Here is a 17,888-nt window from a genome sequence, read left to right on the forward strand (position 1 = left end):
ACAACGGTCTAAGTAGTCGTAAATAGAAAACTAACAGTCGATCGTTATTCGGATCGATAGACGATCTTTCTTGCCCTCGTTGGAAAAATCAACCCTAACGATCCTATTCATCTAAACAGATTAATTTCGCGAGAATACTATGAAATTTAATTGATCGATAAAGGTCGTTTGAAACAAGATTACCCACCACAGGATTTATTCAGATGGAAATCAAATAGAACCAATTTACAGGGATACAAATTGCGCTATTCGTCCCTATACAACTGCTACATAGTCGCGGCAACAATACAACGTTAACAGTGTAAAACCTTTGTCCCTGTAAACCTGCCGCTTAAACATCCAATTTTATCAAACTCGTTATACCATACACAACATTCTATTGTAATTAACAAGAGTACAAAAATAGCTGTTTACAAAAACCAATTAAGAACGTGAACAAATATAGAGTTCAGGTAAACGGTATCATAAATGTCCAACAGTTTGACGTCAATGTCGCGCGAAACTAGGCCAAACACGAAGGGCTAGTTCATCTCCCTGTCACGCAACCCTTCGGTCTCCTCTTATTTCGAGCTGATCCAAAAATCACGATGCCAACCATGCGTGTCGCTGGAGCGACGAACGTCCGGATGGAGGAGCCGTGTGCACGAAGAAACACGGATTCAAAGAGGGTGGCAGCTGTGAGTGAAATACACAGGTATAATTGGAGCTCGACCTTGGCCGCACGCGATGCTTAACACTCGTCGGTCAATCCACGTAGCCGCGTAGTCCGCGTCGATTTTTGGTTTTGCTAACGTACATAACGTACGTATCGTGGATAAAGGAATTATCCGCTACGACGATCAAAAATTATACAGGTGACCGAATGGTAGAGCAGTCGATATCATTCGTCAAATCATGACGTTTCCACACGACCTATCGAAATTCGCATGGTTTCTTTTTTAGATTGATCTGTGTAATTTCGTTTTGTATCGAAGCTCGCGAAGGAAAGGAGATTTTGTCGTGATCTCTGTCGAGTTTGCGTACTTTTGGGATGATTCTCGATAAAAATTAGTAGAAAGAAATGAACGTTAATGTACTCTTATCATCTTATCGTCACTTTTCTTTTATATCGAAGAATTTTTGGGCTAAAAAGATTTGTACGACGATTTCTTTACACTTTGTATATTTTTGAGCGTTTGGTGGAATCAGAGAAATGAAATTATAGTGTAGAGTCTGGTTTGTATAGAAATTCTAAAATGTAACTGTTTGGTTTCTTTTGGATTTGTCTATCGTTTGGTGTTTAGTGAAATTATAGAATGAAATTATAGCGTGAGGTCTGGTCTGAGATAAATTGCACTTGTTTCGTGTTATATGAAAATTGAAAAATATAATTTCTAATTTTCCAATATCGAATAAAACACGTGTGTCGAATGAAAGAAGAGCGAGAGTCAGAAAATGGTAGTTGGAAAGCTAAAATAGCTTGGAGCTTATTAAATGAAATGGCTGTAGGCTCGCGCACGCGTTATTGTCACTGTAATTCGTAGATATGTGAATCATGTGCAATTGCTTTGATAACAGAAAACTTTATGTTCGTTGAGAGTCACAGTTTCCTTGTTTTTATCATGTCGTAATTTTTCTCTTAAAGGGACGTTAATAGCAAGTAATATCGTTAGAAGAAAAAAGTGACGCGTTATTTAAGAGACCCTGTGTATTATTTACAACGATCTCCGTGCAGATTCTAGAATATCGATCCTTTTCGTTGAATATATGAAATGTCAAGCGTAAAACATTGTTCACATTTTCGTTTTATCTCCGTCTTTCCTTCCGTAGAAATGAACTGCCCTTCTGAGTGCCGCGTGAACTATCGCGCTCAAGTGATTAACTGTAATATGCACGATGCATTAGTTTGCATTTTAAAAGAAATATAGAACGAAGGCGTTTAATAACACGCAGCTATCCAACTGCATCCACACGTGTAATACGCCACCATAAATCTAGCGTCGCTCGTTTAAACAAATACAAATTTCATTAACAGATTTATGCATCGAATCAAGGAAGTTGCAAACTCGTGTCTCCGTAAATGAGATTTTTCTACGCAATTCTACTACATCAGATATTTCCTTCGACTTCCATTCGGAATTCAAATCGCGTTTCAATGTTTCTCGTGTGTTTCAAAATCATTAAAGAAGCTATTAAATTGTAGATAAATGCAAAAATAAATTTTAAATACATTCTAAATACTAATTGCGAGTGACTAAACACAAACACTGTTCTCTCGATGGAGAGATATACCCTTTGAAAGAAGCTGGAGCATCGCGAGAAATTGTCGGACGTGGCCCACGTGGCCCAGAAGAATTTTCCGTGAAGAAATATCGCGCGTTTGAGCATCTCGGTCGAAAGCTCGCTTTGTCTCTCGAGACGTCCGACAAAGAACAGCGTCTCTCCAACACACCGGTGGAATCTCGATGATCCCGAAGAATCAAGACACTCCATAACGAAGCAACCAGTTGACACGCGACGTAAAGTCGACGTGGAAAAACGAATGGAAATTACGAGCGTCTTTTTTCATTGCGAACGATAGCCACAGTGAAGAAGCGCAATACAATGGAATTTGGTGCAACAAAACGAAATGGAATCGATCGCGCCAACTAGCTTGCATTCGCGTTCAACAGGCCGGAAATGGTGTGCACGTGTAATCGTGTTTTTAGAGGAATCCCGTTCACCCAGCAGACCATCGACTAATAATAGACGTGATAATATTTGCTCAACCCGAACGAGGCTGTTCCCTGTTCGAACGAGACGATTGTGCACGTCGAGCGTTCGGCAAAGATTATTTTCAGAGTTCTTAGCGAGTTCTTGGTATTTCGTTAATGATAAGCAGAGAGAAAGATCGGCTCGAATCGACTCGGATCGATTTAGATCGCGATGTACGATGATCTTCTCGTACAAGCATGAAAATTCATGCGCATTTTCTCTCAGAAGCGTACTTTTACACGGAATATATTTAAGCGTGCAGCGCAATATGCTATTCGATATATTCCTTTATTTTGTGAACATTTTATCCTCGGCTACCGATAATCGAATATATCGTTCGATTTAAATGATAAAACGATTAATAGGCGATCAACTATGGTTGTTACTTGGATCAATTTGACAATAATAGACGAATAGAGAACCTGATTGATTTACATGATCGACGTTGAATAATTAAATGTTACCTAATGTGAACGCCGCTTAATCGAGCTAAATGTCATTACGACGGGAACAATTATTTTCGCGTGGAGCGTGGCTCGTTCGAAACAGGAATTAGGGAAGATTAAATATAGTTGGAAGATTGTCTTCGCAATCAAAATTAATAGCTCGCCATTAACGTTACAACTCTGGCTATGCTCCGCGTTAAATTCCACCTCGGGTTTTCCATTACACGTTCAAAGTAACACGTTTGCATTTGTAATACATATCTCCATAAATACGAAGTGTCACAGTTTCCTACGGACGTACTAGAAAAAGTTAATTTCGTTTCGTACACAATTTCCATGGCTTATCAGCGACCAAAGAAGAAATAAATACTTGTACACACTTTACGACTTCTAGCTACATAACGTATATAACAGTACAACGATCGCGTCGCCAGTGGTTTTCATTCGAAAATTCCAATTTACAATCCTGGATGAATTATTCAATGGAATCGTTCCACGTTGGTCTCGAACGTTTTACGAGAGAATTCATCGCGATTGCTGACCTGCTATGATTATGTTTGTAAAGACGTTTTCCAGTATAAGTTCGCGACTATACGCAGCATCGTCACGCTATTGCGGTTCTCTGAGTCACTTTGAACGTGGCCCACTGCAAGAAAATCTCGCGAAACGATTACGGAACGCTCCGCGTGTGGCCTGCCGCGTAAAAAGAATGTAATCTCGTTGTAATCGCTCGACTAACGAGCTACTCCGGGCTTTATCAATATACACGAAGCTTATGGAAATGATGAATTAATTGGAGCTGACTATCGACGATATTTCGATATGGCTATCATTTTCGAACGATGTAGAATATACGCGTAAAGCGTAATGGAGGTCAACGAAAATACTTTGATATTTCGATAGAATATATGTACGTTTTATGTTTCGCGTGAAAGCGTTCGTGAAGTTTGAAGGTCCTATACGCAACGATGTAACGTTTTATTTAGTGTTACTCGTAAGACTGTATAGTGTAAAATCAATGTAAAACGCTGCGTTCTTCTTAGTTATGACATTGCTAGTTATACAGTTTTGTCACGCTTTAGCTGCAACTTAATGTAAGTTTCATAATACGAAAAAAAAAAAAAAGAATGGTTGTTGTAAACTGTTTCAACAACTGTGCTCGAAAATTTACATAATGTACTAAATTAAGGAAGAAAAAGGTCGAATCAAATTCGGAATAGTTGTTCTTTTTCCCGTATTAATTTCAATTAATTTTAATAAACGCGCACGGTACAAAAAGCAGTTTATCGAACGAGGAAAAAAAAAATGGAAGAATCATGGTTCAGAGGCGTGAATGATGGACACGGTCTAACAGTCTCGTGCTTTCGACGTTCTCTTTTTTTTCCCCTTCTCCGTTCTTTCCTCCTACCGCTACCGATTCGAGTTAATTAGCGACGCTCGTATAACGAGGCGATTCGAAATTCTGATTTATAATTCCCTTGAGCCAGGCCGTGGCGATGTAAATCTCCGTGGGATCGATAAACCCAGCTTGGTTGCATCGACCACTGGAAAGGGTGGTGCTTTATAACTAGCCGGGGTGAAGGAACTCCGTGGATCTTACGATGGGCCAAGTTTTCCGCACGACCCTCATGTCTATGATGTTCGCTAGGAAACGCGAGTTGTAGAACAATTCAATCGCGTCCGTTTAACCGCCAACTTCCGCCACCGTATTTCTCGTTCTTTCTTAACTCTCTAGTGGATAATATTTTTCATCGTTTTATCCAACATATTTGGAAAAGTATTTCGCACGCTAAAAGCAACGATTTTAAAGATTTCTATCTTCCTCTTGCACGATCAAAGATTTCCAAACTTTATCATCGATCGAAGGAGATAAACTAAGAAACACCAAGTCGAAATCAACCGAAATCAAGTCACTTTTTCAAACGCGCTATGAATTCATAGTCGACTAAACCCTCGCACTGTTGAATATAAAACTTGTACCTGCCATTCTCTTGCAATAAATACAATTTAGATATTCGTACTGTCTCCTTTATTGCCGCAAAGCCTTCGATTATGATCGTGCAGTTGCTAGAATAAGACCAGGGAACAATTTTAACGTTAAATCGGTACTTCAAGATTAATAATTATTCGGTGTTAAGAGTAAATTAATTAAATAAACACACGATCTTCGCGTCTCTTTGAATCGTTTACTAGGTTTAACCTATATTCCTCCGGCATTTATATAGAACAATTAATTCTCGCTTAGGGAAACGCGCAGTCAGGGGTGGACTCTAAGAGTAACTACGTGCTGGAAAACGTAACAATAAATAACTGCGCAGTAATGTAACCGTTTCGTGATCTTGCTCGCGATTACCTGGCCTTAATGAAGCGCTGCTACTTCATAAACGCAGATATTTGCGGATAAGTCTTCCTACTTTTCGCTTGATTAGCTACACGGCGACGCCTCGAAATTGATAATGAGAGATCTCGCGGGGCAATTTCATGGAAAAATGGATTTCGATGCGCGTATCGTTAAGCTCGAGCACGATTTCACGAACCAGCATTTTAGGGTAACTCGTAATTCTGCTGCCGGAAGCCGCTGGCGATTCTTTTTGTTGCGCGACTCATCACGAAACGCGATTCCTTTAATTGAGAATGATGCCTCGTTTTCGTGTCGCTGCAACCCCTGCAGCATACACACGGTCTGTCTAAGAAATGACTAAACTTCTTAAGAATGAAAGGAACATCGTAGATCTTCACGAAGTACAGCGACTCGTGAAGGTATTCGAATACCTGCAGAAAGCTTTGATGAATATATCGTGTCTGTTACACGGCACATTTTGAAATTTCATTAACGCTGTAGTGGTAGCCAACTGTGGTGATTACATTGATACAATTTGAAAGAAATCTAAAAATTTATATAGAAGCTACAAGACATTTAGTGCAAATATAAAACAGATCCTTCGTATTTTATTTAAATACGTTCGTAGATCTATAGATTAAGTAGAAGTTAATACATTCCTCCGTGTATATTTCAGGCTATGTATCAGCAATGTAACTTTTCCTCAGAGGTTGCCTGTGCTTTGTTATTTTTAGAAAAGTTTGATTACTTTTTAGACAGACCGTGTAAGCCGATTTTCCCATCCGCGTAGCGTTCATTTTGTCCCTAACACTCGCAACCTTCTGCATATATTCCGTTAACAACGTGTCCTTTAATACGGACCCACATCGGATCCGTGGCGATTTATTGTCACTTCCGACGGCATAAATAGCTGTCGTGCCTCGCACTGGATCTTTCCAGATTAATATCTGCCAGTCTCGATATAAATCCGATTCCGTGAGATCAAGGAATAAAATTACAAGTAAACGTTCAGAGTCGAAATTTCGCGGTTGGTCGGAGTGGAAAGTGGCGGTAGTTTTAAGTCCTTGAGAGTAATCGATACAAACCTAATTTTAAGCGACTCGACAGTGGGAAAACGTTCCATATCAATCTTCGAATAATTAATACAAACGTTGAAAACCTAATTTCAATTTGAAAAATCTTACGGCGCAGGTCGTTTATCCGATGAAATAGTGAAATCTACAAAAAGTGGAGCTGATCGATTAGTCTTCGGAGAAACTCGTATACAAAGTCGAGCATTCGAGTCAAACAGACTTCTAGCTATCTGAACGTGTTTTTATAATAAATATGTGTCTGCGATTATTTGTTTATGTTCAGAACAAATTACAAATACGTACGTCGGAGAAGAAACGATCGAATAGGATGTTACATCTATATCTCTTTGCATACTTAAGTTTCTCACGAATGCATGAACATCCACAGTCTACTTATTATCATTAATTCCCGAGATAGCTAAACTGTGTTTTCAGAAAGAAAGAACGACAGAGTTCAACCTATCGAAACGACCAGAATCAGAATCTTTTTCCATAGGATCACAGGAATAATTTACGAGGCGAACGATGAAATACAGCGCTATAAATTCTACTCACGCTGGCTCGCCGTTTTGCTCCAAGTACACCACGTTCCCACTTAACGTCTCGATCTCCTGCGGCCTTTTCACCACGTGCATTCCAGTTTTCTCCCTCGGCGATGATACTCCTCTGACGGTGTCCACGCTCACCCCGGTGTCCGTAGATCGAACGGTCTCGATAGAATCGATCGACATCCTCGCGGACGATTTTACGGACGTACCACTTCCATGATTATCAGTACGAGCTTTCATCCCGGCGCTATTTACATTTCTCGCGTCGTTGCTCACCGCACCAACCACGTTGGACACGTTGTTCGCCCTCGAGGCTATCGTCGATTGGTCGGAAGTACTTTTCACGGTTACCGTAGTTGCATTCGTTACGATCTTCGTTCCAGAATTATTAGTGGACCGCGAAATCGTCCTCGCGTCTTCCTGTCTCACAGAAGCACTCGCGACGGAAACTGCTGTCCTTTGAGTCTCTGCACCGGAAGAATTTCTGATGGAACCGTTTACCGATTCAATCTCGTTGGCTTTAGTTGAATTTGATTGGACGTTGGTTGACGCGGGTTGAAAGGAGACAGATTCGTCGATCTTCTGATCGTTCGGCCTGAAATTCTTCGTATTCTGATCGTTGACCGCATTCTGAATCTTATTCGAACGCTGCGTCGCCGAACCGGTGTTGTTCGTAGCACTGATCACCCTGTTTATGCTTTTCACCGAATGACTGGTACTGTTACTCTTCGAGTGACCGCTAACATTTTCGGTAGGAACTGGCGAATCGTTTCTACTCTCTGTTCCACCCTTCGTTCGACCATGGTTGCCATTAGATTTATTCGATTTGGACATCTGACGATTATCCTCGCTACCAGCAACTTGAGAATTTTGGACTTGTTTGCCGACGTTTTCGTCGTTCGATGAATTGGAAGATTTGCTATTAGACAGGTCTTGTTGGCTCTTCGTCTTTTCAGACTGGCTCTTCGTCTTCTCAGACTGACTTTTCCTTTCGGAAATCTCTCTATCCATAAGAACAGCATTGGCGTCGATGTGAAGCGGCTGAACAGCCGTCGTCGCTGTTGTATTCACCACGCTAGACGTACCTGTAGCGCTAGAAGTTTGCTTTAAAAGATCAATAAGATGCAGATCAGCTAATTGTTCCGTACTCGAATTCTTCTCGTTAGCTTGAGAGCCTTTCGATCCTGAGTCAGACTGTTTACTGCCTTGAGTGGACTCGTTCGTCTGCCCGTTGCTTATACGAACTTCCTTGGACCCTTTATCGATAGCCTTTTTATTTTTCCCATTAGCTTGATTAGAGATATTGATGAATCTGGCTGGATTCAAGACATTCGAGCTGGCTCTGTTCGTTTTCAACGGAATCTTCGACGGTGATACCACTCGTTCCTTGCCTTGCGTTTTTCCTGGAACGGAAACCTTCTCGTGCGTTTGTTTCTTCGCGTTCCAAGCATTCCTCGATGGAGACGCGGCAAATTTCTGCTGCTTCGCCGGCGACAATCTCGTGGATTCCTTCGAACGATCCCTTTTCTTAAATTGTGGCGTTTTCTCCGGTTTCGTCGGAGTTCCTTGGATCGGGGAGAGCTTGCTGACTGTTTTCGAGGCTTGTCGACGGGTGGCGAGGTTCGCCATGCTGCTACTGTTCCCAGAGGCGTTCAAACGATTCCTGGAATCCGTCGTATTGAAGCGAGTGCGCGAATCGACGCGACGCCCCAGCTTCGGCGAGGCAAGGCGCTCCGTTGATTTGCTCAGAGACGTCGAACGCTGACGCGTTGGTTGCGGGATCAGGCTTCTTCTTGGGCTGTTCTGTTGCGACACTGAAACTAGAAAATTCCGGTTGAAGTACAAGAAACATTTGCTCTTCCCACTACGAATAGCAACCAATAACGATGCTTTTATTGTAAATCCTTTTAATATTCGATACACGTGTTTCAATGTATCGAACATAGCCGAGAAGAATATTTGAAAGGAATAGGGAATAAGATTTATTTATAAATTCTCGTGACATTCGACTCGTGTATTGACGCCAATTCTGTCTTTAACGCGATTGACGTGATGTTTCAGATACTTCGCACAACGCTTCCGAATAACGATACACGCGAAACTTACCTCGTCGTTCGTTTTTTCCTCTTCTACGACCATTCGTAAGTTCCGGAGACTGCGGCCTGGACTTTGATCGCGGCGGTGGTCCTTTAAAGCCACGTCCTCGAAAGGGCGAGACCCTGCCAGTGGCCAACGGCGGCGATGGACTCCTCGCCTCTGGGGAAACGGGCCTCGAGTCCGCGATGATAACGAAGCTGGATCGACGATGCGCCCTCGAGGAAGACGTGGTGGAGGGCGCGATCTTATACGGCTCGGGTGCACGCGGCGGCGGTGGCGGAATCGCGTTCGGTGACAGGTAATTGCCATCGGATGCCGCGAGCACCCTGAACGGAGGCTGTCGTTGAACATGGCCGTCGTCGAGCCGCCTCATCCTTTCGAGGCACCGAAGCTGTAACGGGAAAGTTACGAGAATCCTTCTTTCGTCGCCTTTTTTAAGAATACAGTACCTTATCTATATCTACGATATTGTAAATATCTTTGAGAAGTACACTGTCGTCGATATTGTGAATGTCGCAAATTTTATTAATATCGTAAATTTGATTAATTTGTACGTAAACGTCAATATGTTGTTTATCGGATGTGATCGAAATCGGGGGTAGAATTAACATTGAAAACGAATATTCATCAAGTAAAGGAGATAATGATAATGATATTGATCGAGTGCGTGGGCAGTTCGATACTTAAAAATTAACATGAGAAGGACACTTATTCGCTATTCTTGGAAAATGTAAGACCGTAAAATGATTCAAGAAAGTCAGTCTACAATGAATAACAGTACAGCATATTTGGACACGTACTACGATTGGTAGTTGCAGCGTTAACGATGAGAAATCCTTGGACGTGATTATTTTATTTTTCGTTTGCTAAAGTTGAGAGGGTTGGATGCAAGAAAAGCAGGTTGGAAGAGATCTCCTCTTTTCAGATAGATCGAGCAAGATCTTAGGGTTGTTACTCACTTGTTAATTGTTACTTAGAAGCTAATTAATCGGCAAGAACGATGTTGATTTGGAAACGGTTAAACATAACCATGATTGCATAAAAATATATAAAAGCGTAAGATAGAGTTATTATAGTAGCTTAATGGATATAGATTATGCATATAAATTGGCAGAAGTCACTTCAGAAACATATTGCAATTTTGACTCACCCTATACGTTATCTATTTTTCCAAACGAGTTTCTAAATAGAAATAGAGAAAATAAAAATCGAAGAATATATCTGTTGGTAGATCTTCCTCCGGCTGCGCAATCGTAGATACTAAGCGATTTCTCTAGTTTATGTACAATGCATTTTACAATCTCCTTATCCTGTTTAATCCAAAAAGTCTAAATACATCGTGGAAACACGATTTACTCGGCTGATTCAGTACTCCGCAAACGGTTCAACGTCCCTCAAAGTTGTTTTCGTACTCTCGACTTTATAATTTCAGCTCCCTGCATAATATTTGCCATGATACCGAGCAATCGCTGCAACAAGCTGGCGCAAGTCAACTTTCTACTCCCTTTTACTTTGATAGAAGCATTTCTATCCAAGCAAAGTTCTACACCACGCTGAACGCGTTAATAATAACTGGTGGCACTTTAACAACCGCTGTTTCACTTAATAATACACTGCGAACGCTTGGAACGAGAACCTCCGAGTAAATACTTAAAAGTGGCGAAGCTTCGAGCATTGTCAAACACGTAAAGAAAGCCACGGTACCTCGAGTCCTTCATGCAGACGAGCAAGATGCGGAGGACGCCAAAATCCGTTGTCGCTCTCACCTGAAACATGAAACAATCATTAGAGAAAATTCTGGTCTAAACTTAGCCGATGAAACTTTGGTTTATTAGAGTTTTATATTCGTGTCAATCAGGATCATCGTTGCGTAGAATATTCAATGGAATGGAACGCTTAAAAGAAATTTTCGGAGGAACGCCGATGATATCGCGTTTGATCTTTTTAGTGCTGAATACTTCTGACTTGTCAGGTGCGAATAGTTGAGATATAATTTATTAACACTACAAACAGCTACTTTCTTCCACTTTTGAATCCATATTATTCAAATAATGTTTGTAACACACAGCTCCCAAACAACTCGTAGAATTAACAGCCCGTTTCTTATTCTAGAACCGATGGCGTTACAATGGCGTCGCGTGAATATTAGCGTACAATCGTATAGCGTATAGTAAACAGTGTATAGTCTATAATTAGGTATTAATGAATATCAGCGTACAGTAACAGCGTACATTTACAAAAGTATCATTTTCCGACTAACAACGTAAGATTAAAATACCCCAATTTACTGAATGTTTCTATGATGCCAACAAAAACCATCCTCTATTAGTTTCTGACATAAATATCGTAAGAGGCATAGCAATCGAATTGATCCGTATCCCCCGGATTCTCACGAAATTTTCAACGCCCCCTCGTTCTGCACGGCTACGCAAGAACAAAAACTCGACTCTGGTCCCGGAAGGTCGCGCAAAAAACGTTCCCTGAAACATTCAATCTGTCTATTCATTTCTAACAAGCAGTGACGTTACATCAAAGGGCTTCTTCTCGTTTCTGGACTCATCCTTCCTATAATTCGCTCTTCGCTGGAGGGTCGAGTCGGATCGAGAATCGCCGTTGCCTGGCAATTAGCAACTCCGTGCGCAACATCCGTGATCATTCGTCGACATTACAATTACTCACTCTAGTTGTAGCGGGCCACGTCGAGCAGACACCAGTCTTTACGCGTTTTATTCACGCTCTCATACGCGGGAATTCTCGACTCGATCGCGTCGGTCTCGCTAGGTACGCCATGCTTATTACCGCAATACCGTGACGCTGTTGAACTACATTTTCTATCTACTCCCTCGACTGATTCCTTTACTCCAGTTTTTTTTTTCCTGCTTCTACTCTCTGCGTTCCTCGATGGTGGAATGAAAAAAAAAAAAAAAGAGATCGATATCGCGGCGGAACGATGAATCTTCGCGATGAGAAATTCCTTCTGAGAAAGTGGATTTTATGAGATTTCTGTCTCTTCAATTCGTAAAAAAAAAAAAAGAAGAACGTTCTTTACGTTGTCGGGTAGATCGTTCTTTATGCACTCGAGCCTACGAACTTTATTCGGCGTTGCGTAATTCTGAAAAGCGCTATATTTCTTCTTTGGAGAATTGTCCTTGCAACGATCTTCGTGCTTTTCATTTACTTTCATTTTTACCTTCGTATCTTACTACGTATTTTATTATTTAGTATTCCGGGTTATTTATGGTATTTTCCGTTCGTTGATAACAATCAAGTAACAGAGGAATTTACAAAATTGCACGGCAATTAAGGAAATGATTTTAACGAGCTGCCTTCTACTCGGAGTTCTTTAATCCTGCGATATTAATATGCACGCTATAGAAGAGCGATTTTATAATTCGAATGTAGTACATTTTAACGTAGATAATTGGAAGCATAGTTTAGTGAAAAATAGGTCAATGGAATCTTACGAAGCGGGCGTACAGTGTTTTACAGTATTATCGCGATAAATCTTCTTATATAGTTTCACTGCCTACGTTCCTTATAAACCGCGTTCAAACTATACACCTTAAAAATATATATATATATATTCTTGGAAACTCAAAATAAAAAAGTAAATCAAATTGACTTTATCGCCGCTGTCGTCTTATCATAGTATAAATCAATTACTCGAATAGCTTTTATCCAATCGCCGATTCCAATCATCGAAAATACTCAATTGAAAAAAAAAAATCGTTTTCACGCGTCTTCGAAAATCCATAATTATCCCAAATACCATGGAACCGTTCCAACTTCCATTTCCTACAAAATTCCAACGTCAAACTCAGTGACACGATTGCTTGGTTCTCGAGTGGAATGAGCGGATCGACAACCACGAAAGACAACCACAAAGGGAATTGAAAATAATCACAGAAATAGCGATGGTCTGAGCGCCATCCGCAACAGACGATGCCGATGCATCGCGTGTACGCGCTCCATGTTGGTGGTCCCCGAAGAATCTGCATCATGTCCAATGACATTCCTCGAATCACCAAAGAACAAGCTGGCCAGCATGAAGAATCGAGCGCGAACGACCTCGTGGCCGAAATGTGACTCACGTGTCTCGACGGCGCGTTGATTTACGATGGCCCTTTGTTTCGAATTAATGGACAGACCAATGGAGGCGCGATTTGCAATCCGCGGACTTCGTACGTGTAACGTTCCCCGAGAACTTATCGCGCACTTTCTGCAAATCTATCTCCCGCGAATCGCAGAAGCTATCTACGACTAACTGAACCTCTCCTACAATGTGCATCGATGTGAAAGATGCCGATGGAGGTGGAAGCACAACTTTTTCTTATGGAACAGAATTTCAATCTTCTTTTTTTCTTTTTCCTTTTGCTTATTAAAAGAAGAATCGTATCGAATAAAAATGTTAAGCGTGTAAAAGCATAAAGGGAATCGTTGGAACGAAGTGTCGTAAGGTACGGTCCGAGCGATCGAGGCACGTCGAAGAGTAAACGAGATGGTTTCCGGTAATTAAGTTGCTTAAATCGTTCATGGGAAATCAGTTGGAGATGTTCGAACTGGGACGAATATATGAAACGGCTCGTACTCGTATACGTTATGGGGAAGTGCTTAAGAACCGTTTTAGAAACGCTTTATAAAGAACGGTTTGGTAACCGTTTGTCGTCTCATCTAATTTTTTTGTAACGTGGATGAGTCTTGAATAGAAATTCATATGAAAATTTTGCTACTCTCTACGGAACTGGTATGACAATGGAAATATAAATGTGAATAGAGTGAATATTAGCATAAATTTCGAGGTGAATATCAATGCATGTGTGCGAGCATCGTTGCAGAAGATCCGTTTATAACCTTGACACCGGTGAAAACTTACACGTGAGATACGAATGCAAGGCCACGTGACATGATCGACGATTTTCCAGGTACATTTGTATGCATCGTGCACTCTATCTAATTGCAATCGGGAATCGAAAATGTGGTAGAAGCATGAGGCAGAGTACATTAAAGTATTACGAAGCTCTCATCTAAAGTTGCTTTTACCAACTATTAAGACGTCGGGATTGAAAATAACCGATATAATAAAAAAGAAACGGGATAAAATATCGAATTATCGGAGATCCGCTAAATCGACAACGAATGAAAAAGAAACGACGAAAAAGAAAGGGAAGGAAGAAACTACTCCGATTCTTCAAAACTGAACTTCTCCCCTGATAGATGCGATTAATCTTGCAATGTGTCTGCACGCGTTCCGATCCTCGCAGTTGGTCACCGATTACTCGATCAATTAGCTGTGCAGGCGAACGATACGCTCGACAATTGCGAGCGAAGATGTCGTCTCTCCCCAATCGGGTTCGCCTCGATTTCGTGGCAACTTAACGCTTGGTAGCCTAATGAGGCTCGTTTAACGCGGCCCAGGCGAAACATCTCCCACGATCGATGTTATAAATAACGATTTAGCGGAGATGAGGCACAGCCTCAAACCGACGTACGTCACTTTTAATTAGCATCCGTTGCGTAACCTTTCAATTAAGCGGTGCTTTCCGAGCAGCATCGTCTTTTCTTCTTCCTCGCGTACATAATGGAATGTCGCAAATAACGTTTATCGGCCACCAACGTACAAGAATAGCGAAGAAATAGTAAATCAACGGGCCGTTAACGAGAATGGAAAACGTTGGAATCGGCTTCCATTGCCGGAGGATCAACGACCGTGTATATACCTGTGTATAATTCCGCCGGCCAAGGAAGTTCCGCACGGCGTAACGATCATGTAACAGCCGATTATTTCACGGGGCAGTCGAGCAAAGACCGGCGAATTAATTGTTACGCGAGTTCCACCAACTTCACGTCCCGTTCTCCTGCCAACATTTGCATACACCTATATAATCGTTATCTGAACGTTTAGTGCTGCAAGATTTTTTTAATAGACGAGACTCGTTCCCTTTTTTAAATATACCTTTACATCGAGGAGATCAAAGAGTTTCCTGTGTTGCGAAGATAAATCGTGGTAATGGGAAACCTTTGTTGATCTTTTTCTTCTTTCGAGGATATCGTGTTTGTGTTTTTATAATATATGTATCGACTAGAAGCCATCATTGACCGATCTTATACATCGAAACGTGGAGAAAAATAACGATATTACAAATATTATTCTCCGAAAATTGACTTTGAAATTTACTATTATTCGTGTGTCATTTTCTTGACAGATATATCTATGCAAAGAGAATATTTCTTTTCTGAGACGCTCGACACCGATCGTATATTCGGGTAAAGAAACGAAGAAAAGACGAAGTTGATTAACTTGACTCCTAAGAGTTTCGTATTATACGATCTTTCTTCGTATACGAGCGAGTCATATATTTGTTCCTATGGAAAAATGAAAATTGCTCGTCGTGGTGAAATTTCAAGTACGGCTGTGTGGGTAATTTAAAGTCAATGCACACAGACGGAATTAGATTTCAGCGCGGCATTTCATTACAGCTACTTCGTCGCAACGACAAAGTATAAAACCTTCCGTCGCTCGAACAGACCTGCCTATTAACTTTATGGCGCGATTGCGGTTAATTTGAAACGGCAAATTTCAATTTATTTAGAATTGTAGGTTGTACTATTTTCTCCCTTAATTGCTGATTCTATTTTTTCCTTCGGTGCGCGGAAACGATCAAACGTATACAAATATTCATAAGCACGTTCCGTTCGTTCTGAAATTGCAAGAGAACTTCTGGCGCGTGACTTTTGTGTCGTCGCTCTAATTCAAACTGGTCTCGCCAGTTCATTCTAAGCCGCGTGTGCTCTGACAATTGTCATCGATCAAAAGTGAAAATATTAGCGCGTACATGCATATTAATCCCATAGTGGACACGACAAAAAGCAATGCATTAAATAGAGTGGTCATTCCTTTGTTCCGGCAGGCTCTTACCCAAAACGTGGACAATCAAGCGTTTAGTTCGAGTTTGAATCTTAATGAATTTCATCGATCTAAGTTTTAAAAGTTTTAAAAGTTTAATAATAAATCTAGAAAATCTAGAAAAGAATCGCTAGGAGGCGACGTATCTTCCAACGGAGAGAGAAGAAAATTCCATAGAATTTTTCCTCGCCTAAGTGGAACAGTCGGACTTTTATCGATCTGATTCAAATCCGACCACGAAGACCGCCACGAGGAAGGCGCACGAGTGTTTCTTCTTTCAAGAAGAGCTAAAAATTACATTCTCATACCACGATTCAACGATTCGATCCGTGATTTTCTGATCAATCGCTATTTCGAGATGCCTTGAAATTGAATCTAACAGCCAAGAAGAAAGCCAGGCGTCACTTTGCGGGAAGAACAGCGACCGTAAATTGCTCTCGGTAAACGATTAACAACGATCAGCGAGTCAAGGTGGCCAACCACATTGTAACAATCACATTGACTTCGTAGCAGATGTTATCTGATTAAACCAAAAAAAGGTATGACCCATGAAATTTCAAGTACGACCTCGTGCGATAGTCACGAGAGCGACCACGCGCTATGCGAATTCCACCAATGCGTCAGAAAGTCAAAGCGATTACACCAATTACAGCAGCCTGGCCGGTCACCAAAAACCATGTGTAATAGCCTCGATAAATAAACTAAAATTTTGAAAAAAAAAAGGAAAAAGTAAAAGATCCATACTGCTTATCCAAAGATCTCGCAAGATTCCATCTCGATCTTCGTTCGACTAACTCCAAACACTTTCAAACAGCTCTCACTTTACGAACGTTCCATCCAAATCCACTTTGCTCCCACTTCAACCTCTCCAAACAACTTCAAACATTTCCAAACCTCTTAAAAGTTCCACTTGACGATGACATTGACGATGATCCAACAGGATCGTGAAACTAGTCTCTCAAACTAGCCACAACCATGTCACCATAGCTGTCTGCCTTTTTACTTTATTTTTTGATCGTGTCACTCGAGCTGAAGAAAGCCAGACGGAGGCATATCGCGGGTAGAAGACGCGTCTTACCTGGCTACCAGGTGGACAGCGAATCGGAGCCGCCGGGCAGGGTGCATTTACGAGGGTGCAAGCCTCAAGGAAGCGTCGGTAATCGGCATCGACGTGCCGCGGCGTCGGTCCGCGTCTTCGCGTGAGCACGAACGCGTCCTTACTGCCGCGGGGTTGGCCGGCTAAGCGGTTCGTCGAGGAAGCGAGGGTACGAGTTGGTCACTCGGGAGGCGCTGGCGCGATGACCAGGCGTCGAGGGAACTTGATCGGCTATCAAATGACTTGGACATCCAAAATTTAGCAGGATACCACGGTGAGAGTTAGATTAAATTAATTTTTATTATATGTAAAAAGTGAGACTTGAGATTCTTGGAATTGAGTTATAATTTTACGAGTAGACCGCGGATTTTCACGCGTTTCTGAGAAATTTAAAGGTGCAATGCACATAATATGTAAATGTATATCGAATGGATGGAGCAAGTATCTATTAGGTCGTCGGAAAAGTTTTTTTCGTTTTATAAGGAAATAATGGATGCGCAATATTTTCCGCTTTATATTATTTTATCGAATTACGTACGATCCATTTTCTTCTATCAAAATAAAGATCACAACGACAGATTAGGTTTCGTGTTTGTATAAAGATGCATAGTTGTAAAAGACGTGTCCGTAAAAGAAAGACAATTTTCGGG

General features: G+C 41.3%; 1 protein-coding gene across 4 annotated transcripts in view; it reads right to left on the reverse strand.

Moving 5' to 3' along the window:
• Positions 1 to 17,484, reverse strand: part of Stum (mechanosensory transduction mediator stumble) — a 25,977-nt gene extending 8,493 nt beyond the window's left edge. The window contains exons 1-4 of one of the 4 annotated variants that reach the window (XM_072005173.1): positions 17,221 to 17,484; positions 10,943 to 11,004; positions 9,248 to 9,629; positions 7,149 to 8,955 (exon numbers count right to left, since the gene is read on the reverse strand). In XM_072005173.1, coding sequence (XP_071861274.1) covers positions 7,149 to 8,955; positions 9,248 to 9,611 — 2,171 coding nt within the window. In that variant the 5' untranslated portion in view covers positions 9,612 to 9,629; positions 10,943 to 11,004; positions 17,221 to 17,484. Of the gene's footprint in view, positions 1 to 7,148; positions 8,962 to 9,247; positions 9,630 to 10,388; positions 10,903 to 10,942; positions 11,005 to 13,142; positions 14,315 to 17,220 lie in introns of those variants that run through there. The other 3 variants (XM_072005171.1, XM_072005174.1, XM_072005172.1) reach the window with 3 other exon arrangements.
• Between the last annotated feature and the right edge of the window lie 404 nt (positions 17,485 to 17,888).

This window comes from Bombus fervidus, chromosome 6, assembly GCF_041682495.2.
Source record: "Bombus fervidus isolate BK054 chromosome 6, iyBomFerv1, whole genome shotgun sequence".
Lineage (NCBI taxonomy): Eukaryota > Metazoa > Arthropoda > Insecta > Hymenoptera > Apidae > Bombus > Bombus fervidus.